The sequence below is a fragment of the Bubalus bubalis genome, chromosome 6 (assembly GCF_019923935.1).
Source record: "Bubalus bubalis isolate 160015118507 breed Murrah chromosome 6, NDDB_SH_1, whole genome shotgun sequence".
NCBI lineage: Eukaryota > Metazoa > Chordata > Mammalia > Artiodactyla > Bovidae > Bubalus > Bubalus bubalis.
Genome location: NC_059162.1, coordinates 116646164 through 116673285, shown reverse-complemented (window position 1 = coordinate 116673285; position 27122 = coordinate 116646164). Strand labels below are relative to the sequence as shown.

Sequence of the window (27122 nt, the reverse complement as noted above, 5' to 3'; positions counted from 1 at the left end):
CCTCACCGGAAGGCCTCCCCTGGTTTAAGTGTGGCTGCTGGGGCCTGAGATCAAGTCACAGAGGCCAGAGGTGAAGGGAGATCTGGAGCCCTGTGATCCAACGGCTCACCTTAGAGATGAGGAATCGGCCGTCGAGAGGGGGAGTGACTTGCCGAGGTCTACGTGTGAGGAACCTACAGGTTTCAGGGAAAAGACCCACCGAGATGACAGCCGTGCAGGGTGACCCCAAGACCACAGAAGCGATGAGCCCCCAGGCCCTCCTGAGCATGTGAGTCTTGGCCTCTCATGGCCTTTTGAGGTGAGAACAGGTCCGTTGTTGGGGGCTGGCCTGAGTCCAGGCCCCGGGGGTGGTTCTTCGACACCCGCCAGCGGTCACTCAGCGTCACCTGGGGGGTGGGGGTGCCCCACCCCCGTGTGCTTTGGCTCAAGTCCTGAGACAGCCAGGACTCTAGGTGGTTCCTGAGATTCCCACCCCAGGTGTCCACACCCTGGCTAACCCCGTCCCCTTGAGGGCGCCCAGGGCCTGGCCGCAATGATGCCACCCTTGAGATCAGGTTGCAGTACATGGCGAAGGTGAAGGCATTGTCGCCGACGGAACTAGGGTCCCTCATCAACTGACTCCGAGTTAAGGAAAGGGAGATTGTGCCTGGTGGGCCTGGCCTGATCAGATGAGATGGGGCGGGCGTCTGGAAGTCAGAGAGAGGTCCTGATGGCCTTGAGAAAGCAGCCATGTGTGAGAGGGCCTGGGGGTTCTGGCCAGGAGCCTTCTGTGGGGGCTTCTGAGAGGTGAGACTGGCCCTGACAGGGAGCTAGTAGCAAAAGGGGACCCCAGTTCTGCACTGGTAAAGACTGGATTCCACCAAGACTACATGAGCGTGGGGGGACCTTGAGTTTCAGAAAGGACAGAACCTGGCTGGCATCTTAACCGCAGCCTGTGAGACTGAAAGGTTGTTTTTGAATCACGCGAATACACCAGGATTCTTGGCCCCCGGAGGAGAATTCAATCCGGGGCCAGAGAGGAGGCTTGATTGCTCAGAGCTTTTGTGTAATAAAGAGTTATTAAAGTATAAAGGAGATAGAGAAAGCTTCTGACATAGGCATCAGAAGGGGGCAGAAAGAGTACCTGCTTGCTAGTGTTAACAATGAGGTTATATAATCCAAAGAATGTCTGGAGGTTGCAAAGACCTCATCAGACCCACTCCCATAATTTACATCTTAAGGTAACACTGTCCTCAGGCAAGATACATCCTTGTAAAGACCAGGTCTACTCCCATAATTAACATTTTAAGATAACAGAAGGTTGAATCCAAAGACTGTCCTTAGCAGGATACATTATTGTTATATAATCCTAAGGAATGTAGAGAAGGAAAAAAAAGTTTGTCCTTTCTTCCTCCTTGAGAATTCCAGACCCCTCTCTCCTTGGGGACCCCTAGACTCTCTATCAACCTGCCTAGGAAATGACTCTCTCAAGACCCTGGGCAGAGGACCCCGGAGGCTGCGCCCAGGCTCCTGACCCTTGGAATCTGTGAGGCTATAAATGTGTTCTGTAAGCCTCCGAGTTGAGAGTTGCTTGTTACACAGAGACAGACGGACAGACAGGCCCTGAGCCCCCGTCCACCCAGAGGTGCTGCGTTGGCCCCACTCCAGGCTGCAGTGGGAGCACCATGGATTTGGGGCTGTTCCCTCTGCTCCTGGGCCAGTCACTGGGGGCTCTGGGGCCATAGGTCACAGAGTTCTAAATGCAGTTTTATTTTATGTTGATCATTCATGAGGCTTCCTCTGCTGGGAAATGGAAGCAGGGATTCTCCACTTCAGTCCCGTCCAGGGAACTTGCTCCCCGCGGGCCTGGAAAGACACAGAGCCCCAACCCCACCCCTGGCGCTGGCTCCTGGCTGTTGGTGGCAGCGGTGAATTCTTCTGACCCAAATACTTCCTGCTCTTCTGGGCTACTAGTTTCATGCACAACAAAGAGCCCCACAGCTTGAGGAAGGCGCGGAGGGAAATAAATCTGCAGCGCCAAAATGAGACTCACAACAAAGCTGAGAAACTCAGCGGGAGCCGGGGCCTGGGAGGAGCGGGACTTCCGGCAGGTGCTCCGGCAGGTGCTCAGAGGCTCCGCAGCCCCCGCGCTAAAGGCCAGACCCCCTGCCCCAGGTGACCACGGTGCACCTTGCCCCGGGAGTTTCTCTGGAAGGGAGGCGGCCTGACCTTGGGGAGGCTGCCTCTCACCTGTTTTCTGTCGGAGCCGAGCCTCTGCCCGGCCCCCGGCACACGGCCACGCCCAGCCTGCCCGTGGAGGGAGCTGGCCTTCCCCGTGACCAGAAGTGGGGGAAAGGGGGACCCAGGTCGGGGCCCTGGGGGACCCAGTGATGACCAGCTGTCAGGCTTGCTGGAAGTGACGGGGCCTGGGGAGCACGTGAGTCAGGGTTTAAACTCCCGAGTGTTGTGTGTGTGTGTGTGTGTGTGTGTGTGTGTGTGTGTGTGAGTCTGTGTGAGTCTGTGTGCACATGTGTGTGTCTGAATGTCTGTGTGTGTCTGTCGTGTGTATCAGTGTCTGGGTGCATGTGTGTGGATGTGTGCATATCTGTGTGTCATGTGGGTTTGCGCCTCTATGTCTGTGTGTCTGTGCCTGAGCCCCCGTGTACGGAATCAGAAGTGGAAACTGAGGGGCCAGGAGTGTGTACTCCTGAGCGCCAGAGGTGTCCTCGCTCGTCCCTGCGGTTTGCTAGGTCAGGGTTCCGGCAGGAGATTCCGGTTGAAAGAATCTCCTTTAATCTCTTTGTTGTTGTTTAGCCACTGAATCCTGTCTAATTCTTTTGCGACCCCCATGGACTGTAGCCCGCCAAGCTCCTCTGTCCATGGGATTCTCCAGGCAAGAATACTGGAGTGGGTTGCTCTTTCCTTCTCCAGGAGATCTTGCCAACCCAGGGATGGAAGCCGTGTCTCCTGCTTGGGAGGCGGGTTCTTTACCGCTGGGCCAGCAGGGCAGCTGGTTTAAAGAGTCGCCTCCGGGAAAATTCAGTTCAAATCTTGAATCCATTTCCAACGGATTTCGGATCTGGACGCGGACTGTCCTCAGGGTAGACAGCTGCGCGGTAATCCTTGCACGTTGGGCGGGGCCAGCCAGGGCGGAGGCCTTGGGCAGACTGCAGACCGACCCTCCCTGGGGCGGCTCCTCCCCAGAAAGGCTGGTTTGGATTTCCCACCCTCTCCTTTCTCCCTCGGTGGAGGGATGTGAGCTTGTAAGAAAGAAAAGCCCCAAACTGCAAGGTTCGAGAGGGTGTCCCTATTGGCCTCAAGCATGAGAATGTCTCTGCATTTAGAGAGACTTCAGTCACCCCAGTTCAGTTCAGTCACTCAGTCGTGTCCGACTCTCTGTGACCCCACGGACTGCAGCACGCCAGGCTTCCTTGTCCGTCACCCCATCTTCATGAAATTCCAAAGGCCAAGCCAGCAGTCACATTTTTGATTCTCTCCCTGAACAGAGGGCTCCAACCTCTGATTATCAAATGCTTATGACATGTAATCACACAAAAAAAAGTCATACAGGAAAATGCTTACTGCAGTCTTATTTATTACAGGAAAAAAAAAAAAAAAAAAGAAAGCCAAGTAAACATCCGGTAATGGAAATAGTTCAGCAAACTGGAATCGTTGTAGGGGTGTTATGTGGTCATTAAACACACACATGTCAAATGCATCTGTAACATATATAGCAATGTGGAAAACTACTCTTGATACAGCTTATTTTTTTTCTTAATGTTAAAACGATTGTTTGTAAGATTCTGAGAAACAAACTAGAAGAAAGTAGGCAACATCTTGTCCCTCGTGTAAAGGGAATGGGATTATGGATAAAGAGATTTTTTTCATGTTGACAATTATGTGTTTATGTTTATAGCAAAATAATATTTGTAGATAAAGAGGTGGGTTACCTGTATGTTTATTTATACTCCACCGAGTTTGGTTATTTCACACGTTTTGGACTAAAGATTTTCTTGACTTGAGTTTTATTAGTTTGTGCACATAAATAGAAAAGAAAACTCAAAGAGGTATCTTTAAATACTTGAGAATGCATTGCTTCAGTGTGTTAGAAAGCTCTCTTTATGTAGCATTATAGCACAGATGAGTCGAATACCTGCTTCTCAGCAGGTGCCTTAGGTACTTAGCAAGAAGTAGGGCATTTCTGCGGGTGTCACAGACAGCTAGGGAGTCCATTCTTAAAAGTGTTGCTTTTTCTGAGCTTTATTGAGACATAGTCTACTTTTAACATTGTCTATCTTTAAGGTTTGTTACGTGCTGACTGGATATATTTGCATATTGCAAAATTATAACCATCATAGCTCAGCCAACACCCCTACCCCCTCACATAATTACTGTGTCTTTTAAAAATTTTTCTTTATTTATTTTAACTGGAGTATAACTGCTTCACGATGTGATACTGGTTTCTGACGTTGGTTTCAGCTATGTGTGTGCATATATGCCCTCCCTGTACAGCCTCCCTCCCACTCACCCCCGTCCTGGCCCTCTCGTCATCACAGAGCTGAGCTCCCTGTGCTGGACAGCAGGTTCCCGCTAGCTGTCTGGCTCACACATGGTGTCAATATGTCGGGGCTACTCTCCCCGTTCATCCTCTCCTTTCCTTCCCTCACTCTTTCCATGTGTCTGTTCTCTCCAGGGGGGTCTCTATTCCTGCCTTGGAAATAGCTTCATCCGTACCATTTTTCTAGACTTCACATATATGTGTTAATATATATTTGTTTTTCTCTTTTTGACTTACTTCACTCACTCTGTATAACAGGTGCTGCTGCTGCTAAGTCGCTTCAGTCGTGTCCAACTCTGTGCAACCACATAGACGGCAGCCCATCAGGCTCCCCCATCCCTGGGATTCTCCAGGCAAGAACACTGGAGTGGGTTGCCATTGCCTTCTCAGATAATAGGCGCTAGGTCCATCCATATCTCTACAAATGACCCTCTTTAGTTTCTTTTAATGGCCGAGTAATGTTCCATTGTATAGATGTACCAGGTGGGAACATTTAAGATCTCTCTCTTGGCGGTTTTCAAGTGTGTGATCAGTATCAGCTCTAATCATTATGCTATACTCGAGGTCCCCCCCCCCCCCCCCCAAATTCGCGAATCTTACAGCTGAAGCTTGCACCGTTCGACCTGTATCTCTCTGTTTCCCCCACCCCAGCCACTGGTCACCACTGCACTACAGTTTCTCCACATTCAGCCAAAGAACAGGTGGTTAATGAGTGAGGGCTTGCTACTGAGCTGACCCTCTTTAGGATGGTGAGCTCAGGCTGGCGGCTCCCCGGCAGGCTCCTTGCACCAGCAGTTATAGATGTGGGCGGAACACAGGACCTGCTGGCTCTGTAAGTGGTTGAAATGATGCTCGTTCCTGGTGAATGCGGTGTGGACGTGAAGGCAGCCTGCTCTGGCTTTAAAATTTTTTTTTCTTTTAAAAACAACTTTGTTTTATTGAAGCTGATCTACAATGTTGCATTCATTTCTTCTTTATAGTAGAGTACTTCAATTATATATATGCATATATATATATTCTTTCTTATACTCTTTTCCATCATGGTTTGTCCCAGGATAGCGAATATAATTCCCTGTGCTATATGGTAGGACCTTGTTGTTTATCCATCCTACATATACCAGTTGGCATCTGCTAATCCCAAACTCCCAATCCATCCCTCCCCCTTGAGCCAGCTCTGACTTTGAATCCCAAATCTTTGTCTTAGGAAAGCTTCTCATCTCTCCGTAAGGTGAGGTAACACTGGCCCCGGAGGCTTCTTGCTTGGCTTCAACAGAAGCCTGTGTGCAGCTGAGCCGTGCAGGGCCCCGAGCCTGCCGCCCCTGCTCATCGGTGGACATGGCCTGTCCCTTAGCCTTGGTCTCCTCCTCCTCTGCCATCTTGTGGAGCAAGGGCTCCCTGCTCCACACACAGAGAAGCCAACACTATGGCACTGTCTTTTGAGAAAAGACAGCTTTAATTCGAGGTTGACCAGAGAGGAGACAGGAGACAAGGCTCCCTCTCTGCAGTCCAGTGTTGGGGCCACATTTAAGGGGCTCTGGGAATTTTAAACTCAGAAGCTAATTAGTTCATCTTAGATCAGTCCATTTAAGTGTTCATTGGAAGGACTGATGTTGAAGCTGAAACTCCAATACTTTGGCCACCTGGTGCGAAGAGCTGACTCATTGGAAAAGACCCTGATGCTGGGAAAGATTGAGAGCAGGAGGAAAAGGGGATGAAAGAGGATGAGATGGTTGGATGGCATCACCGACTCAATGGACATGAGTTTGAGTAAACTCCGGGAGTTGGTGATGGACAGGGAGGCCTAGCGTGCTGTGGTTCATGGGGTCGAAAAGAGTTGGACACGACTGAGCGACTGAACTGAACTGAACTGAACTGAAACCAGTCCATATAAGTGACTCTCGCACCCAGAAGTCGTGTTTTACTTATTAAAGGACTTCTCACATGGTAAAGGGCTCTGTTGCCAGCACTTCTGTTCTTTGCTTTCCGTAGTCTGAAGCCTCTTGGTCCGGAGTCATCCTGAAGGCGTGGCTTCTGCCTCTCCATGCACAGCACTGTCTCTGTACAGCGACTCCAGGTTTGATTAGTCAACCAATCTGTTTAGGGAGGCAAGACCTGTTCAAGTTGGTCAAGGTTTTATGTTGCTGTTTTAGCAGCTTCATCTGAATGTAGGGTGATCCTAAAGGCAGTTCAGTTCAGTTCAGTCGCTCACTCATGTCCGACTCTTTGTGACCCCATGGACTGCAACACACCAGGCCTCCCTGTCCATCACCAACTCCCGGAGCTTACTCAAACTCGTGTCCATTGAGTCGGTGATCCAACTTTCAGTAACTTTCTGCTTTCCTTGGTCTCTCAGGCTGAGCTGCCTGGCGGAAGCTGGTCTCAGGGCCTGCTGGAGGCCCCCTCCTCTGGTTCTCTTTCTGCAGAGACCCCAGCCTACTGCTTGACAAGCTACCTGACGTAGGGCTGGCTACACAAACGATGTCTGACATGCTGACTTCTTGCTAAGCCAGCCCCACGTTCACTCATGAGATCTTTATTGAGCACCTACTGTAATCTCAGTGGTTAGATGGCATCACCAACTCAGTGGACAGGAGTTTGAGCAAACTCCAGGAGATAGTGGAGGACAGGGAAGCCTGGTGTGCTGCAGTCCACGGGGTCGCAAAGAGTTGGACACGACGTAGCAACTGAACAACAGCAGCAATCTCAGTGAACCCTCGGCTTTCTTGAGAGGTTACAGCCCAGTGAGAGAGATAAACAATTACCATCAAAGTAGCTGAATTAAGGTAGAGTTAGACACTGAGATCATTTCAATCAAGAAGAGGAACAGGGGGCTGCAGGCCGGGCGATGGCAGGGAGTGTTGTCTCTTTTTTGAGCTGCTATTTACGGGGACTGGACACAGGATGGGATGGGGCGGTGGGTACCAGGGTGGGGTGATGTAGGAGTGGCAGCTGTGAGAACAGACGGGACGCTGCGGCTGGAGAGGGATTTGCATCGGCGTGAGCAGAAAGCAGAGGTAGCTGCTGCACTGTGAGGCAAATTCCCCAGCTTATTTGGCGATGTGGTCGACAGATAAGCAGCTCTAGCAACCCCTGACCTTTGAGCCTGTGTGTGCTTGTTATCTCTCCTGGGGCTTCAGGCTGCTTTCCGGACTCTGGTTTGCCCTTTGACCCGCAGAAGTGAGTTACAGGCGTCATTTTATCCCTGGAGGGCCAGCCTCTTCGGGGGCTCCCCGTTTGTCCTTAGTGTTTATTTTACTGTGTCTTTTTTTGAAAAAGTGTTTTAACTTATTTATTTATTTTTTTGGCTGTGGCGCTCGGCATGAGGGATCTTAGTTCCCCAACCAGGGATTGAACCCGTGTTCCCTGCCACGGTAGCTCAGAGTGTTAACCCCTGGACCACCAGGGAAGTCCCTATTTTACTTTGCCTTTGAGTTTCATTTCTACCTGTGGGTCAGGAATCTGCAGCAGGACAGCTTTGAGTTCTTGCATGAGTGGTGGGTTCTGGAGAGAGGGCTGGCCCTTGTAGAACCCATCCCCCAACCCCAGGCAGCTGTGAGTCTGGGGGCTGCAGAAGAAGCTGCAGCGGGATGTCACCCACTGACACCATTAAGTGTCCCGAGGAATATAGGGTTCCAGACGCGGTCTCTGGGAACCACTCACCTCTGCTGAGTCCCTGTCCCCGGGGAGCAGATGGGCCTGTGAGCCCTTGTCTGCCAGGCATGGTAACTCTGGGCACTTTCTGTTCAGAAAGTCTCACTTGGTAGTTAGGACTCGCTCCTGTTCGATTGTTTTCCTCTTGTCCCCACAGGGCAGAGCAGACCGGCCTATGGCCCTGGCTGCTTGTTGGGGACATTGCGGGGCTGGGGTTGGGGGTTGCTTCCTACTGCTGTTTCTTCCTTTCCTCTCCAGAATCCCTTCCCTTCCTACATGGAGATGGGAGAGGCTCTGCTCACAAGATGGGCTGACTCTGAGGTCGATTTGGCCAATTTTCAGGGAAAGATTTTTCTAGAAGCAATGCAGACAATTGTTGTTACTTAGTTGCTAAGTTGTGTCCAACTTTTTTGTGACCCCATGGACTGTAGGCCACTAGGCTCCTCTGTCCATGGGATTTTCCAAGCAAGAATACTTGGTGGATTGCCATTTCCCTCTCCAGGGGAATCTTCCTGACATTATCTGCCTTCTGAAGAAACATGTACCACACTCACAAAAGCATTCTTGCCAAAAGATAGCCAGTATCCAAGCAGATTTCTGTTCTGAGCCACCAAACTACAGAAAATACAGGTTTTGCAGGAGCATATTCAGTGACCATTCAGGGATGCAATCAGCAAAATCCAGACTGAAAACTATAGGAAAATATGATTTCTTCCACAAATAAATTGCAAGGAAAAAGAGGATGCATGTACATATACTGATATTTGCAAAAAGAAATAATAGGATGTCTAAGAATCCCCTCAAAGTAATCTTTGGTGGGAGTGGGGTTTGGGGGTATGGGCACAGCTAGTTCTTGGGAGGTGGATGATGGAAGCCTGAGGTTCACCGGAATGACCTCCTTCTGTGCTGTTCTGATACACGCCTGACATTTTCTGTAATGAAAAAATACATGGAGTTTGCCCAGATTTATTTTGATCACAGACCCTTTTTCTCCAGGGCCTATCACTGAGTGTTTTCAGTTAGTCAGTTCAGTCATTCAGTCATGTTGACTCTGCGACCCCATGGACTGCAGCATGCCAGGCCTCCCTGTCCATCACCAATTCCTGGAGCTTGCTCAAACTCATCTCCATCGAGTTGGTGATGCCGTCCAGCCATCTCATCCTCTCTCATCCCCTTCTCCTCCTGCCTTCAATCTTTCCCAGCACCAGGGTTTTTTCCAGTGAGCTGGCTGTTCGCATCAGGTGGGCAAAGTATTGAAGTTTCAGCTTCAGCATCAGTCCTTCTAATGAATATTCAGGACTAATTTCCTTTAGGATGGACTGGTTGGATCTCCTTACAGTCCAAGGGACTCTCAAGAGTCTTCTCTAACACCACAGTTCAAAAGCATCAATTCTTTGGCACTCAGCTTTCTTTATAGTCCAACTCTCACATCCATACACGACTACTGGAAAAATCATAGCTTTGACTATATGGATCTTTGTTGGCAAAGTGATGTCTCTGCTTTTAAATATGCTATCTAGCTTTTTCATAGCTTTTGTTCCAAGGAGCAAGTGTCTTTGGATTTCATGGCTGCAGTCACAATCCACAGTAATTTTGGAGCCCAAGAAAATAAAGTTTGTCACTGTTTCCATTGTTTTTCCATCTATTCGCTGTGAAGTGATGGAACTGTATGCCATGATCTTTGTGTTTTGAATGTTGAGTTTTAAGCCAGCTTTTTCACTCTCATCTTTCACTTTCATCAAGAGGCTCTTTAGTTTTTCTTCATGTTCTGCCATAAGGATGGTGCCATCTGCGTATCTGAGGTTATTGATATTTCTCCCGGCAATCTTGATTCCAGCTTGTGCTTCATCCAGCCTGGCACTTTGCATGATGTACTCTGCATATAAGTTAAATAAGCAGGGTGACAACATACAGCCTTGACGTACACCTTTCCCAATTTGGAGCCAGTCTATTGTTCCATGTCCAGTTCTAACTGTTGCTTTTTGAGCTACATACAGATTTCTCAAGAGGCAGGTCAGGTGGTCTGGTGTTCCCATCTCTTTAAGAATTTCCCACAGTTTGTTGTGATCTACACAGTCAAAGGCTTCGGCATAATCAATAAAGCAGAAGTAGATGTTTTTTCTGAAACTCTTTTGCTTTTTCTATAATCCAACAGATGATGGCAATTTGATCTCTGGTTCCTCTGCCTTTTCTAAATCCAGCTTGAATATCTGGAAGTTCACAGTTCACATACTGTTGAAGCCTGACTTGGAGAATTTTGAGCATTACTTTGCTAGTGTGTGAGGTGAGTGCAACTAACTGTGGGGTAGTTTGAACATTCTTTGGCATTGCCCTTCTTTCAGATTGGAATGAAAACTGACCTTTTCTAGTCCTGTGTCCACTGCTGAGCTTTCCAAATTCGCTGGCATATTGAGTGCATCACTTTCACAGCATCATATTTTAGGATTTTAAATAGCTCAACTGGAATTCCATCACCTCCACTAGCTTTGTTCGTAGTGATGCTTCCTAAGGCCCAGTTGACTTCACATTCCAGGATGTCTGGCTCTAGGTGAGTGATCACACCATTGTGGTTATCTGTGTCATGAAGATTTTCTGGGATAGTTCTTCTGTGTATTCTTGCCACCTCTTCTTAATACGTTCAGCTTCTGTTAGGTCCATACCATTTCTGTCCTTTATTGTGCCCATCTTTGCATGAAATATTCCCCAGGTATCTCTAATTTTCTTGAAGAGATTTCTAATCATTCCCATTCAATTGTTTTCCTCTATTTCTTTGCATTGATCTCTGAGGAAGGCTTTCTTATCTCTCCTTGCTATTCTTTGGAACTCTGCATTCAAATGGGTATATATATTTCCTTTTCTCCTTTGCCTTACACTTCTCTTCTTTTCTCAGCTGTTTGTAAGACCTCCTCAGACAATCATTTTGTGTTTTTGCATTTCTTTTTCTTGGGAATGGTCTTGATCCCTGCTTCCCGTACAATGTCACAAACTTCCATCCATAGTTCTTCAGGCACTCTATCAGATCTGATCCCTTGAATCTATTTGTTACTTCCACTGTATAATCATAAGGGATTTGATTTAGGTCATATCTGAATGCTCTAATGGTTTTCCCTACTGTCTTCAATTTAAGTCTGAATTTGGCAATAAGGAGTTCATGATCTGAGCCACAGTCAGCTCCTAGTCTTGTTTTTGCTGATTGTATAGAGCTTCTCCATCTTTGACTGCAAAGAATATAATCCATCTGATTTCGGTGTTGACCGTCTGGTGATGTCCATGTATAGAGTCATCTCTTGTGTTGTTGGAAGAGGGTGCTTGTTATGACTGTATGTTTTAAGGCTTTCAGTACAGTGGGAAATACTAAAATGTTTTGAGATCCTTGAAACACTAACCATTTTTGTAAATAGGTTTTCTGGAACCTATTTACCAGCCAGTTTTAATCCAGGACTTCCCTGGTGGCTCAGATGGTAAAGCATCTGCATACAACACGGGAGACCTGGGTTCAGTCCCTGGGTTGGGAAGATCTCCTGGAGAAGGAAATGGCAACCCACTCCAATATTCTTGCCCGGAAAACCCCATGAATGGAGGAGCCTGTTAGGCTACAGTCCATGGGGTCGCAAAGAATCGGACACGACTGAGCGACTTCACTTCTTTAATCCAGGAACCACAACTGAGAGAGTGCTGTGCCTCTCAGGCTTTTCAGAACATTTTTGGAACAGCTATGGATTGTTCAAAAGTGAGAGGTGATAGGAGGAGGAAGGGAGCCGGTTGGATGACTAGCATTCAACGGCTACCCTGCAGGGTTTGAAGATGTTCATATGCGTTGACCCTGCAGGGTCCTGGGGACATGCTTTCCAAGCACATCACAACAGACCTATGTCATAGCTATCGTGACCCCGATTTCCAGATGGCAAGATGGGGTGCATAGTGCCCAGGACTGGCAAGCCAGGCGCCTCTGACTTAGAACTCCATTCCGTTCAGGGCTGTCCAGGTTTGGTCAGTGTCCCGGGGGTGAGCTTGCTGAGATCATTTGGCATCATTCAACCTCCTTGCATCACTGTCTCTCTGCAGGGCATGGCGCAGGTGAATGGAGTCCCTCGTCCCGGAGCCGCCCCAGGCCAGCCCTGCATCTTCAAGCTGGTTCTCCTGGGCAGTGGCTCTGTGGGCAAGTCCAGCTTGGCTCTCCGGTATGTGAAGAACGACTTCAAGAGTATCCTGCCGACCGTGGGATGTAAGTGATGGGACAGGGCACCACTTCCTTAGTCTCCTAGTGGGGAAGCCAGAGCTGCTGACCCCATGTGGGGCACATGGGAACCCGCCACCTGGGAATTCTCATGCCCTCCTGGAGCCTCAGGCGTGCCAGGGGCACAAGGTCCTCCATGGGCTGGCAGGCACGCACATGGAATCCAGAACTCAACCAGGCTTCAGCTCAGCTGGAAGATTCCAGGGCTGAGTCTGGCACTGAGGGTTGGGTATGTGAGAGATTTTGTTGGTGGAAGGGGAGCCCAGAAGAAGCACCTGCCCCCACGCTCTGGGACCCGGCCCCCTAGACAAGCCAGCCTCTCACTCTGGATGGTTGCCCTCCTACTAAAGCTATTCCTTTTCTGCCCGGACTCAGTTTACCCTCCTGGCTTGGGTTGGAGGGGGGATGGGTGCTGTTGGAAAGGTTGTCAGGGAGGGAGGTTCCTCTCACTGTGTTGGTTAAAGAGGCTGACGGATCACAGCTTTCAGAGGGGAAGGACTTTGGAGCATCTGTGGGCAATCAGCCTCCTTCACATCCTGTCTAGGGGTGAAACCCCCCATTTCCCACCCAAAATAGGGAAACCCAACCTGTGTTTTGTGTCAGTTTGCTTGGGAGGCAGCCCAACGTGCTGGAAAGACACCTAATTTGGAATGAAAGCTTTGGTTTGAAATTGGGACTCGGTTATGCAGAGTCCCTTGGACTGCAAAGAGATCCAACCAGTCCATCCTAAAGGAAATCAGTCCTGAATATTCACTGAAAGGACTGATGCTGAAGCTGAAACTCCAATACTTTGGCCACCTGATGCGAAGAACTGACTCATTTGCAAAGACCCTGATGCTGGGAAAGATTGAAGGTGGGAGGAGAAGGGGACGACAGAGGATGAGATAGTTGGATGGCATCACCGAAGCAATGGCCATGAGTTTGAGCAAGCTCCGGGAGTTGGTGATGGACAGGGAGGCCCGGTGTGCTGCAGTCCATGGGGTCGCAAAGAGTGGACATGACTGAGCAGCTGAACTGATACTGATGGATAAGCCTTCCATTTCTCTGCATCCATTCATTCATTCGCTCATCTATCCACTCCCTGTCTCACTTAGTAAGTAGCTGGGGGTGGCCTGTGTCCCAGGCCCCTAATAGGTATGGAGGATTTTCTAAATGCCAAGCAGGCACACCGACATAGAAACAAAAATTCAATGAACAGCCTTTGGGGGCCCTCAGTCTTCTCAGGACGGTGGTTCCTGAGTCCCTGAGGCATGCAGGGCCCAAGGGACTGGCAAGGGCCAGGCTCCTGGAGTCAGTGGTGGGAAGGGCAGAGCAGGGCGAGGGGCTGGCCATGGGATGGAGCCGTGGGGAGAGGACTGTGGATTCAGGCCTGCCGAGGGTGCACAGGGAAACCTCTTCTCCTTCAGCAGGAAAGCTGACCCCACTCACCTGTGATACTGGACTGGGCCTTAAAAGAAAAAATACAACTAAGTGCTAAGTCTGGCCTGCAGGTGGGTTTGAGTCCAGAGCAGAGACCACAGAAGGGGCCAGGCCGAGCTGGGATGTGAGGGGGGTCATGTGCCTGGGTGTGACCCAGATCTGGACAAGCCGTCTACACTGGTCCTTGCTGTCTCCTTCCCCTGAATCCGGATCCAGGTTCACACCCAGGCACACAGCCCTCCATATCCCAGCCCAGCCAGAGGGCTGAGATCCCACCTGTGAGCTCACAGGGCTCTGCCTGTTTTTGTGAATAAAGTTATCTGGGAATACCTGCCCATACATGTGTATTCTCAGTGGCCCACAACCCTCTGGCTGAGGGGTGTGTGTGTGTGTGTGTGTGTGTGTATGTGTGTGTGTGTGAAGTTGCTTTAGTTGTGTCTGACTCTTTGCAACCCTACGAACTGTAGCCCACCAGGCTCCTTTGTCTAAGGGATTCTCCAGGCGAGAATACTGGAGTGGGTTGCCATTTCCTCCTCCAGGGGATCTTCCCGACCCTGGAATTAAACCCGTCTCTTTAATGTGGGTTCTTCACCCGCACGTTCCAGGGACGTCTCTGGAGGGGTGGTGACATCTAGCGCTTGTGTGCGGATTTGCCGGTGGAACCAGTTTGGACCAGCTGGGGCTTGTGTGAAGCAGGGGAGTCGCCAAGGGTGCTGGGTTTCTCCCCCCTCTGCCCCTCTCCCTGCTGAAGGAAACTTTGCTGGAGCCCAGGCGTCCCTGAGGAGTCACCCATGTCGTGTTCCCTTCAACCCGGAGGCAGTTCATGACTTTTACAAAAAAAGGGAAGGCTGCAGAGAGGGCTTGAGTGAGCCGGAACGGCTGTTTAATTAAATTAAAAGGTCAAAAAGCAAAGCCTTTCCTTGTGTTAAGGTTTAGCGGAGAGTCCTTTGTATTGGGGGCCACAATATGCAAGTTGAAGGAAAAACCCCAGTGAGTTCTTCGGTCATTCAGTGTCCGCAGGGGGTCCATTCAGCTCAGCGAGTGGAAGGCACACCTGCTTCCAGAGGCTGGGGAGGGGGCCGGGAGTGTCCCCAGGGGTCCCTGCCACTGGGGCCCCCTTGTTGAATCTGTGGCGGGGGGGGGGGGTGCAGAGGGGGTCGGAGCCCTGCTTTGCGTCACCAAGAAGAGCAGCGTGCCACGTGGCCCGGTTCAGATTATTGGCTGATGAAAATGCGCCAACGTGTCGTCTCCCCCAGCACCGTCCAGAAACGTGAACGGTTCCTGGTTCTTGGTCCGGCTTGTTGCCAATATCATTTTAGGCCAAATCTCCAAGTCTGTTTGCACATCTTGGAAGTTTATCTCTTAATCACTCTTCCTCTTTACCTGTGAACAGGTAGAAAATGTGGTCAGCAGTTTTCTGAACAAGGTACATGTGGGGTCTTTTCTGGAGCCAGAGAGTCTCCAGGGCAGGGGGTGGAAGTTGGCATCAGTTACCAGCCCAGAGGGCCCCCTGGGGGCCTGTCTCTCTCTCTCTCTCTCTCTCTCTCTCTCTCCCGGGAGATGAGGTGCTGTGGTCTGTAAACAGCCAGCAGCCTCTTGTACCACATCATTGCTCCAACTGAAAACCCTGCCCTCCTTGGAAATTTGTTAGGATTTTATTAAATACTTTGATTTACACTCAACCATGACTTGTCATTTTCAGAGTAGGAAAGGAAAATATCAGAAGCTAAGACAGCTAAACAGAGGAAACAGAGCTGAGTTTTATGCCCACCTGTCACCCGGCAGTGAGGGTTTTTAGGATGAAACCAAAATCGAACTCAGAAGTGTGATGTGACCTGACAGCAAACAGGTGAAGCATGTGGGCAAAAGGCTGCTGCTCCCGGCCGAGGAGCCAGGGGAGAGGGAGGCGGGGAAGGGATGTCGGGTGGCAGACAGGTGCCTCCTCTCTTTTCTCACGGGTTTGACAACACGCTGGGAAGAGGGCATTGTTGACTCATGGTAAGGAAGGAAGCTGGGCTTTCGAAGGTTTAAGGAAATCAGCACATTTCTTGCAGCGGATAGGCCTCTTTCCAAGGCCCGTGTGGGGCCATCACCCTCGTGACATCAACAGTCCTAGTGTGACCTCATCCTGCTCAGGCTTCCCTGGTGGCTCAGAGGGTAAAGCGTCTGCCTACAATGCAGGAGACCAGGGTTTGATCCCTGGGTCGGGAAGATCCCCTGGAGAAGGAAATGGCAACCCACTCCAGTACTCTTGCCTGGAGAATCCTATGGACGGAGGAGCCTGGTGGGCTACAGTCCACGGGGTCGCAAAGAGTGGGACACGACTGAGCGACTTCGCTTCACTTTTCTCTCAGGCCCCACAGTAGCCTCTCAGGAGCCGGGAGCTGTCAGTCCTGCTGTTGAGCTGCATACTGCAGCTTTGTTTGACCTGGTGTCGTGGTCTGCTGGGCTGTGGCAGCAGAACACCACAGACTGGGTGCCTTAAGCATCAGAGACTTATTCTCACAGGCCTGGAGGCTGGAAGTCCAAGCATGAGGGGCTGGCAAAGTAGGTTTCATTTGGAGCCCTCTTTTCTTGCCGTATGGGTAGCTGCCATCCTGGTAACTGACTGTGTGTCTGCATGGCCTCTTCTTTGTGTTTGCAAGGGATGGAAGAGAAAGAGAGACAGACAGACAGGGAGAGACAGAGAGACACACAGAGAAACAGACAGAGCATGATGGGGGTGCATTCTTACAAAGACACTAACCCTGTTTTGGGGGCCCTACCCTCGCTGGACTTCCCTTGTAGCTCAGTTGTTACAAAGAATCTGCCTGCAATGCAGGAGACCCAGGTTCAATCCCTGGGTCAGGAAGATCCCTTGGAGAAGGAAATGACAACCCACTCCAGTATTCTTGCCTGGAGAATCCCATGGACAGAGGAGCCTGGCAGGCTACATAGTCCATGGGGTTGCAAGAGTCGGACATGACTGAGCAACTAATCCACCACCCTCAGGACCTCATTTAAGCCTCATCACCTCGCAAAGGCTCCATCTCCAAATACCATCACGCTGAGGGTTAGGGCTTCGACCCACTGACTTTCGGAGGACACAGGCATTCAGTCCATAGCACCTAACAAGTGTATATGACTCCAAGCTTGTGGATGAGCAGAAAAATGCAGGCCATGCAGGCAGAGGCCCCATCGGCAGCTTCCATTTAAGAGTTGCCCCAGACCAGGTTCTCGTGAGAGAGAGTGGTGATCTTCCCCTTTTTGCGCTAGAATCTCAGCCCAGATGTGTCTCTTACCCTCCATCTGTAGTGGATTGAATCGTGTCCTCAGTGATACATCCACGTCCTAATCCCCAGTACCTATGGCTTTATTGGGAAGAGGGTGTTTGCAGACATAACTAGTTAAGGCTATTCCTGGGTTTCGGGTGCACCCTGAATCCCATGACCAGTGTCCCTGGAAGAGGAGAACGCAGAGATGCAGAGGGGACAGCCCTGTGAAGACAGCGGCAGAGGGGGAGCGCCTTCAAGCCAGGGCCACCCATCACTGCCGCCCCTACCGGGAGCCGGGAGGGGGCGTGGGGCAGAGTGCCTCCCAGAACTTCTGGAAGGAACCATCCCTGGTGATTTTGAACCTTGATTTTGAACCCCTGACCCCCAAAACAGAAATAATACGTTTCTGCTGTTTTAAGCCATGCATCTTGTGGTCATTTGTTCTGGCGACCCCAGGACACTCACACGCTGCCCTTGGAGTGAAAGTTTTCATTTCAAGCATGAAGCCACATCTGCCAGAACCTCCCAACAAGCCCTTAGCACAGCCCCGGTCTGGGCAGGGCAGCAGTTTTGCCTGGAGCACCCCACGGGCTCCTCCGCAGTCTCTGGTTTAGTTCTGTATGTGACACACCCCATATGCTATGGGGCCAGAACACCTTTTTTTAAAATAACTTTTATTTTATTGAAGTACGGTTGATTCGCAGTGTTGTCTTAATTTCTTCTGTACAGAAAAGTGACTCAGTCGTGCCTGCGCCTCCCCTTGGCAGCCACAGGCTGCTCTCTGTGTGTCCTTGTTTCTTAGATGAGCTCATTTGTGTCGTAGTTTAGATTCTGCATTATGTGATGTCATGTAATATTGGTGTTTCTCTGTCTGACTTGCTTCGCTTAGTATGATCATCTCTAGGTCCATCCATGTTGCTGCAGATGGTATTATCCCATTCTTTTCTGTGACTGAGTAATATTCCATTGTGTATATGTACCACATCTTCTTTATCCATTCATCTGTTGATGGACATCTAGGTTGCTTCCAGGCCCTGACTATTGTAAATAATGCTGCTATGAACATTGGGATGCACGTATCTTTTCTAATTAGAGCTTTTTCCTTTTCTGGATACATGCCCAGGAGTGGGATTGCTGGATCATATGGTAGCTCTGTTTTTACTTTTTTGAGGACCCTCCACACTGTTTTCCACAGTGGCTGCACCAATTACCAATTTACATTCTGGGGACAAAGCGTCTTGGTGTTACTAATTAGCTCCCTTAAAGTCACGTCACTTGGGAAAGCTCTGTGAGGGGAAAAGCAATCTTCACGTGAAAGGTGGGTTGCCCTGGATGTCAAAGGGAAGGTTTGGGGTAGTTCTTTCATTGTGTGTGATCATTAAGCAGAGACACAGATGCATAAGCAGAGTCCAGATGCTCACTGTCCCCAGGGGTGACAGGTAAGAGCACAGACGTCTCCCTGCAGTGAGTGTGTTTACAGAGCACAGAATAGGCTGCCATAGACTGCCTCCTGGGGAAGCAGGGCCCAGCGGCACCCCGAGGGCTGACACTCAAAGACCCCAGTGGGCTTGTCGGGAGGTGGGGAAGAAAGGATTCTAAGCAGAGTTGTCAATGGAGATGGGAGGTCGGGAGGCAGAGGTATGGACGAGGCTGGGAGGTTAGCAGGAGGCCAGGAAGGATTCAGGGGAGGAGATGGGTGACCATCACTTGCATTGCTGGACACCCACGGGGACGTGCGGAGCCCTGGTTGCCAGAGACCCTTCCATGCCACACGTTGTCCAGAGGATTTGAGTAGGACCCTAGAGTCCATCTTCCCACACAAAGCCTCTGTGGAATCTACGAGCAAGTTCCTTGTAACTCTGCTTCTTCTGGAAGCTGCCACCTTCCAGAAGAGGTGTTTGCTGAGCCTCGCCCACAGAGGTTGCCAGGGAGCATGGGCTGTCTGTCTCCCACTGGTGAGCTGAGCCCCGGCTGAGCGGTGGATAGGATCTCGTTCTGCAGGTGAAGGTCGCTCTGGGCCTGTGTTTCAGGTGCATTCTTCACCAAGGTGGTGGACCTGGGGGCCGCGTGTCTGAAGTTTGAGATCTGGGACACGGCTGGTCAGGAGAAGTACCACAGCGTCTGCCGCCTCTACTTCAGGGGCGCCAACGCTGCGCTTTTGGTGTATGACATCACCAGGAAGGTGAGGCTCACCTGGGCGTGTCCCCGCCCTCCCAGCCCTGAGGAGGCTACCTTCCGGAGGCATCATGTGACTGGCCTGGGCTGGTCCTTTATATTAAAATCGTGACAACCAGTGGAGACTCCTTCAGTGAAAGTTGGTCACCTCCTCCAGGAAGCCCTCCCTGACCACCCCTCTTCCTGCTGCACAGTTGGGTTTGTGCCGCTCCGTGGTCCTCTTTCTGGAGCATCACTATCCATCACTCATGATTCCTTGGGGGGGGGGGGTCAGTTGGACCGTGTTTTACACGGGGTGGCCACTGACACCTGCCTTGTCTTTTCTGGGACGGCTGAGGAAGAACACCAAATCTGCCTGACGGTCCCGTTTTCCTTTTTCAGGATTCCTTCTGCAAAGCGCAGCAGTGGCTGAAGGACCTGGAGGAGGAGTTCCACCCTGGAGAGGTTGTGGTGATGCTGGTCGGCAACAAGACAGACCTGGAAGAGGAGCGGGAGGTGACCTTTGAGGTGGGTCTGGAGACTGTCATCAAGTCGCAGTGGGGGAGATGGGAGGGACCCCAAACACACGTGACCACCCACTCGCACAGCCACACACGCACACACGATTCCAAATTCAGTTTCCTTCCTGGGCCAAGGTTTCTGATCTCTCCTGGGAAGGTCAGACCCAGAGATGGTGGCTTCCAGCTGTGGGGAGAGCCCTGAGCATCACCATAGACCCCACACCCCCCTGGGCACCGAGGCATGGCAGGGGCAGGCAGCACCAGGAACGAGGAAACCATGGCCTCCCCACCCTCTCCCCCTGTGAGTGATGTGGGTTTCAGGTCTTCATCTTTGTGTTTAACAGACTGTTCAAGAAGTACGTGCTAAGTCGCTCAGTCATGTCCGACTCTATGAGACCCCATGGACTGTAGCCCAGCAGGCTCCTCTGTCCGTGGGATTCTCCAGGCAAGAACACTGGGCTGTGTTGCCATTTCCTCCTCCAGGTTCAAGGGGCAAACCCAAATTTATTTGCTAGGAAATTAGCAAGGAACAGAGGACCCAGAAGCTGTAGTTCTTCTGTAAAATGACCAAGAGCAGAAAAAGTGCCCAGGGAGGTGAGCCTGTGAAGTGCTGGGAGCCTGGAGCAGGGAGCACGGGTCTGTGTGTGTGTCTCTGTGTGTACGGGTGTGTGTGTCTCTGTGGGTACAGGTGTGTCTCTTTGTGTGTATAGGTATGGGTGTCTCTATGTGTGTGTATAGGTGGTATCTGTGTGTGTATGGGAGAGTGTGTGTGTATAGGAGGTACAGGTGGTATCTGTGTGTATAGGTGTGTGTGTCTGTGTGTGAACAGGTGTGTATGTCTCTGTGTGTGTACAGGTGTGTGTGTGTCTAGGAGGTAAGGTGGTGTCTGTATAGGTGTGTGTCTCTTTGTGTGTACAAGTGTGTGTGTCTCTGTGTATGTGTGTATAGGTGTGTGTGTGTGTAGGAGGTAAGGTGGTGTCTGTGTCTACAGGTCTGTGTCTCTGTGTATGTATAGGTGTGTGTAGGAGGTAAAGTGGTGTCTGTGTATAGGTGTGTGTCTCTGTGTGTACAAGTGTGTGTGTCTGTCTGGGGGTGTGTATAGGTGTGTATGTGTAGGAGGTAAGGTGGTGTCTGTATATAGGTATGTGTCTCTCTTTGTGTACAGGTGTGTGTGTGTCTCTGTGTGTGTATAGGTGTGTGTGTGTAGGAGGTAAGTGGTGTCTGTGTACAGGTGTGAGTGTCTGTGAACAGGTGTGTGTGTCTCTGTGTACAGTTGTGTGTGTCTGTGTGTGTAGGAGGTAAGGTGATGTCTGTATGAACAGGTGTGTGTTGGTGTGTGTGTGGAAGGTAAGGTGGTGTCTGTGTGTACAGGTGTGTCTCTCTATGTGAACAGGTGTGTGTGTGTGTGTCTGTGTGTACCAGTGTGTGTGTCTGTGTGAACAGGTGTGTGTCTGTGTGTGCACAGGTGTGTGTGTACAGGTGTGTGTCTCTGTGTGAACAGGTGTGTGTGTCTGTGTGTGCACAGTTGTGTGTGTGTAGGAGGTAAGGTGGTGTCTGTGTGTGTGGGGTATGTGGGATGGGTTTAGGAGAGGTGGAGGGGCAGATGAGGGGTGGCAAGGGGTAGGGAGGGGAGGGAGGCTGGAGGCTGTGGGCTGCCAGAGAAGCCCCATGCTGCCCTGGGGCTCAGTGGCAGAGCCCCCCGCGGTGGTGGTGGGCCCAGGGGCGGGGATCTGATGGGTGACTTAGGAAGAACATGCGGAGGACAGGTCAGGCTGTGGGGGAGATGGGACCTGGGTGGGGAGACCCTCAGGGAGGCCAGGGGTCCAGCTCTGGGGCGGGCGGGGCCTCCTCACCCCATGGCTTAGACTGCACGGGAGCCGCCACCCCAGGGCTGTTGACCCTGGGACCCCAGACCCCACCCTGGCCTCTTCTTCACTCCGAGCTCCCACCAGGCTGGGCCTTGGGGTGGGGGTGGGGGGACAGAGTGCACAGGTGCCTCGTCTGGGCAGAGGCCAGGCTGACCAGCGGGCGGTGAAGCTTTCACAGTAATTTGGGGGCTTTTCATCTTAAAATAATTGCAGCATTACAAAACTTGTTGCAGAAATAGTACAGATAGTTCCTGTCTGCCCTTCTCCCAGCTTTCCCAGGTACGAACGACTGACTTACGTAAGCACAGAAAGTGAAAGTGAAAGTCGCTCAGTCGTGTCTGACTCTTTGCGACCCCATGGACTATACAGTCCGTGGAATTCTCCAGGCCAGAATACTGGAGTGGGTAGCCTTTCCCTTTTCCAGGGGATCTTCCCAACCCAGGGATCGAACCCAAGTCTCCCACATTGCAGGCGGATTTTTTATCAGCTGAGCCACATGGGAAGCCTGAGAATACTGGAGTGCTCCAGAGGATCTTCCCAACCCAGGAATTGAACCGGGATCTCCTGCATTGCAGGTGAATTCTTCACCAGCTGAGCTCTCAGGGAAGCCCTTAAGCACAGAATGATGAGCAAATCAGGAAACGAACAGCCACCCAGTGCTCTTAGCTCAGATTGGATCACTTTCCCACTATGGTCCTCTCCCTGGTTCAGGGAGCTCTCGTCCTGGATCTGGCCACTGAGAAATCCCCCACCCCAGTGGGCCTTGTCCCTCCTGCCCCGTTATTCTTTGAGGTCTTTCTTCCTTCATGGCTGGCCAGGAATGGCTGGCCAACTTATTCCTGGTTCATCTTGCCCTTTCCCAGCCCCAGCCCTGGAAATCATTTCTCTGAGGAGCACTGGTTCCTTGCATGGGGGAATGAATTTAGGAGCCAAGATCTCTGCACTGGATGTTCTTATTCCACGGGCAGTGAGATAACCATTAACCCCATCCTGGGGGACCTCAAGGACAAACTGGCAGACGGGAGGCTGGGGACCTGCAATTTAGGAGCTAGAGGCCCATTGCACTGAGAACAAACCCTTAGAGTGACCCCACCTGGAACCCTCAAGCTAGTGGGGGAAAGGCAGATATTTGGGTTTCATTCAGATGACCAGGGGCTTCCCAGGTGGCGCAGTGGTAAAGAATCCCCCTGACAATGCAGGTGATGCAGGAAAAGAGGGTTCGATTCCTGTTGGGAAGATCCCCTGGAGGAGGAAATGGCAACACACTCCAGTATTCTTGCCTGGGAAATCCCATGGACAGAGGAGCCTGGCGGGCCACAGTCCATGAGATTGCAAAGATTTGGACATGACTGAGTGAGCATGCATGCAGATATGACCAGATGTGAGCTACCCGAAGTCACCAAGTCTTCATCTGTACCAGGTCACATTGTCCTTTAAAACACAAATGATAATGAGCCATCTCTGTGTCTGGGAGGGGCTGAGAAGCTTGGGGGGGTGGTGGTGGAGTGCAGCTCTGTGGCTCAGGTGAGGAGAGTGGACGCTGCTGGGTGCGATGCTGCAGGCCTGGCTGGCCCAGCCCCCGGGGCCCGCTCAGCCTCAGGCAGGACCATCTGGGGCCCAAGCTCCTCCTGGGAGGGTCTGGAGGTGAGGGGCCTGCCTGGGGAGGTCCCCAGGTCCTCCTTCGTGGAGCCTTTTCCCCTTCTTGGCCACACAAGCAGCCCTGGAGTTTCCCAGCCTCCCTTGCTTCACACACCATCACTCCATGCAGGCCTGACCCCTGTGACCAGCAAGGAGGGGGAGCAGAAAAGGGCCTGGGGGGCTCCCACCAGGCTGGCCTCATCCCCCTTCCACATCTCCTCCATTCTCGCTTGCTTTCAGAGCCCCCCGCCCCCACCAGATTCCACGGTGGGAGGGGAGCCTCCCCACAGACCCCACTGGGGGTGCTAGGCTCCCCTTCCAGTGAGCGCCACACCCCCCTCCTGGCCCCACTGCCCAGTCCTGACCACCTCCCCCAGGAGCCCCAGTAACAGGACGTGAGGAATGATGCATCTCCACTGATGCAACTGTCCCGTGGTCTTTCTGGGTCTTCTCAGTACATTTCTGATGATTAATGTGGACTTTCCACGGTCACTTCCTCCAGGAAGGGAAGGAGTTTGCAGAGAGCAAGGGGCTGCTGTTCATGGAAACCTCGGCCAAACAGAACTACCAGGTGGCCGATGTCTTCAATGCTGTCGGTGAGTGACCAGCCCCCCGCCCCGGAGCCAGAGGTGGGGTGGGGTGGGGTGAGGGAGTGCGCCTTCTTCACATGGGTCTTCTCTGGCCTCCTGAGGCCCAGCCGAATGTTGCCAGGGGCCTGGAAGGTGGACATGAGTCAAGGGCGCCTGTTTCCTGGTTCCCGGAGAGCATGAGGGAGGGGGCGTCTCCAGGGGCTGCCAAGGGTGCAGGGGCTGCGCTGGGCTGGGGGCTTCCCTCCCAGCTGGGCTTCCCCCTCCTGTCGTCCGCAGCCCGGGAGCTTTCGCGGAGAGAAGAGAGCAAGGAGGGCCAGAGGCAGCGGAGAGACGCTCCGCTGACCCTGAGCGAGCGGCCCTCGTGGCGGGGCCGATGCTGCGCCCACTAGAAGTGGCCGCTCCGGGGGCAGCCGCGGGGAGCGGGTACTCCCAGCCCGCGCCCCGGCGGTCCTCCGAGCGAGCTACGGCCAGCTCCGTGGTGACGGCGGTGCTGACCCCGGTCCACCGTCGAGCCCGGCGCGTGCTTGAGTCCTCGAGGTGCAGGAAGCCGGCATTCCTTAGAATAATCGCCTCCCTACCCACTCCAGTGTTCTTGCCTGGAGAATCCCAGGGACGGGGAAGCCTGGTGGGCTGCCGTCTATGGGGTCGCACAGAGTTGGACATGACTGAAGCGACTTAGCAGCAGCAGCAGCAGCAAGCTCGTGGGAACCCTTTGGGAGACGTTTGTGTGTCCAGGGGCCTCCAGAGGGTGGGGGCTCCACGTCCCCAGATGTCAGATTCCGCCTAAATCCCGGATGTCCTGGGGGTGGGCACGCCTGACCCTGCCTGGAGGTGCCCCCCTCAGCTGCCTGGCCACCAGGCACCGAAGGAGGGGAAATCAGCCGGCAGGCACTTGGTTCTGGGCAGGAAGCTGCCCGGGGTGGGTTGGGGGGTTTCACCTGCTCCCGGGACGGGGGAGAGGGGTCAGCAAGCCCCGCTGGAGTGGACCACGTTGTCCCTGGACCTCTGTGAGGGTCCCTGAGGGGGGCACCTGGGGGCGGGGCGGGGCCCCACAGTCCACTTCTCGGGGTGACTATGAGGACAAGACGCTTGGGCCCATAGGCTTGAGGACTCGGATTTCGAGCGGAGGGATACCTTGTTCTGCTCCAGTGAGTTTTTCTCCTAAAAGTAAACCCCTTTCTCGCACGTGGTCTCTGGTGAGTTTGTGGGGGGGGGGGGGGGTTGTTACGCACGTCCCCCGAGGGCCCCCAGGCGGGGTGGCGGTGGCAGCGGTGGGCACAGGGCATCTTTCGGGCGGAGACACGTCTCGGGCTCGCCTGGTTCCTCCTTTTAGAGAGGCCCCCCACGGCCCTTCTGGGAGGTGAGCCAGCGGCCACATGAAGGTAGTTTAAAGGCGGCTGCTTGAGGGGGAGGTGGTGATGCCGGTTCCCCCTCTGAGACTGTGATAAGCAGGTGTGAAATTTTAAATAAGATGCCACTGTCATCCTCCCCCCACCCCCCGCAAAAGTGGCTTCACTTTGTCAACTGTAAGGATTAACAGAAGGACAAACGTAAAGCGGCCTCCCTGTTGATGCCGAGCCCCTTGACGTCCCCCAAACGCGTGTTTCTTTCCTAGACAATTTCTGGGTGAAACCTGGCGGCTTACTGCTGTGAGCCCTGCAGATTCTGGCTGCAGTGAAGTGTCTTATACGGCCGTTCCCTTGAAGATGGAGCGTGTGGGACACGAGCCCTTGCTGGGTCAGACCGTTTCCTGTGCGCTGTCTCCTCACTCAGGGCAGCAGGGCAGGGTGGCTTAGTCGCTATGTCCTGTCCGACTCTGGGGACCCGGTGGACTGTAGCCCACCAGGCTCCTCTGTTTCTGGGATTTCCCAGGCAAGAACACAGGAGGGGGTTGCCATTTCCTTCTCCAGGGGATCCTCCCCATTCAGGGATTAAACCGGGGTCTCATGCGCTGCAGGTAGTCTCCTGCATTGCAGGCGGACGCTTTGCTGACCGAGCCACCAGGGAAGCCGGCTGGGCTGGGACTCCCCCAGCAAAGGAGGAGACCACTTTGGAGGTGGCGGGAGGCTGAGGTTGCCTCTGGCCACTAGATGGCACTCCAGCCTCGCTGAAGCAAACCCCACTGCTCCAGGTCCGGAGAGTTGCTTTGCTGAACGATAGATGTCTTTCAGAGGAGTATCGACCCATCCATGATGAAATAGGAAGTGGAGAGATCATGCTAGCAGTAGGATGCCTATATATGTGATTGCTTTCCTCCTGTTTTCTCAGGCCAGAATTTATTATTAAAGCATATTCTTTGACTCATTGCCACCTCCCTCCTTCATGCCTCCCTCCCTCCCCGCAGGATGGGATGGGGTGCATGGTGACTCTGGAGTCTAGGGTCCCCATTGCCGGGTGTGATTGCCCCTTTCCCTCACCTTCTTCCCCACGAGGCAGGTGGGGCTCAGCCCTGGAATCACCTGGAAGCCTCTGTAGGCAGTATCCCTGAGCCCACCAGCTCCGTGTTAGATCTGTCTGCAGGGCGGCATGGGCCCTGGGAGGCCTAGACCCACTCAGTGACCTAATATTCAGACACAGGGGAGCTCTGTGGTAAGGGCAGGGGTTCTCTCTGTCCTCACATGGGGCTCCCAGTGCCTGGTATGACTCTGGCATATGCCAAGCACTCAGCAAATGTGTCCCAGGAGAGGACTGAGGCTATTTTCCCCAGCATTGTAAAGAAAAGGCAGGTTTTTGCTTAGAAACAGCCTCCACCACACCCAGGGACAGGTGTTTCTGGAGCCTCTGTGTCTGCTGCACACACCTGAGCTCAGCCCGCCCTGGACCATGAGGTCGGGGTGGGTGTGGAGCCTGGAGGGAGATGAGTCCCTGGGGTTGCGGGTGTTCCAGGCACAGATTCTCCAGGGTAAACGGTCCTGGGGGAGGCCAGTATGTGAGCTCTCTCCGGTCTGCAGCTGGGAAAGCCGCTCCAGCCCTTTTCACGAGCCAGAGACTCTGTGTGTGTGTGTGTGTGTGTGTGTGTGTGCACGCACGCATGTGTGCTCGTGGTGGAGGTAGGAGGCACAGCAGAGCTGAGAAGCAGCCTCTGGGAGCAACCCTGCTTCCTTCCTGTGGTCCTGACCTTTCCCCTCCCGCTCTATTTCTAGCTCCTCCTCCGTCTCCCCTGGAAGAGCCCCCTGTGCCTGGAGGGGCTGACTCAGGAATCCATTCTTTTCCTTTTAAAATAGTCCCTTTTTGGAGGTCACATTTAGAACAA

The 27122-nt window shown here is 52.5% G+C and overlaps 1 protein-coding gene across 5 annotated transcripts in view; it reads left to right on the top strand.

Moving 5' to 3' along the window:
* The window catches only part of RAB17 (RAB17, member RAS oncogene family), a 38110-nt gene extending 11937 nt beyond the window's left edge, over positions 1–26173 (top strand). For 2 of the 5 annotated variants that reach the window (XM_006066723.4, XM_044945349.2), the window contains exons 2-6: positions 12254–12413; positions 19129–19280; positions 19655–19780; positions 23782–23875; positions 24146–26173. In XM_006066723.4, the coding sequence (XP_006066785.3) occupies positions 12254–12413; positions 19129–19280; positions 19655–19780; positions 23782–23875; positions 24146–24258 (645 nt within the window). In that variant the 3' untranslated portion in view covers positions 24259–26173. Of the gene's footprint in view, positions 1–2026; positions 2155–2255; positions 2417–10412; positions 10473–12253; positions 12414–19128; positions 19281–19654; positions 19781–23781; positions 23876–24145 lie in introns of those variants that run through there. The other 3 variants (XM_006066725.4, XM_006066724.4, XM_006066726.4) reach the window with 3 other exon arrangements.
* Positions 26174–27122: the final 949 nt, after the last annotated feature.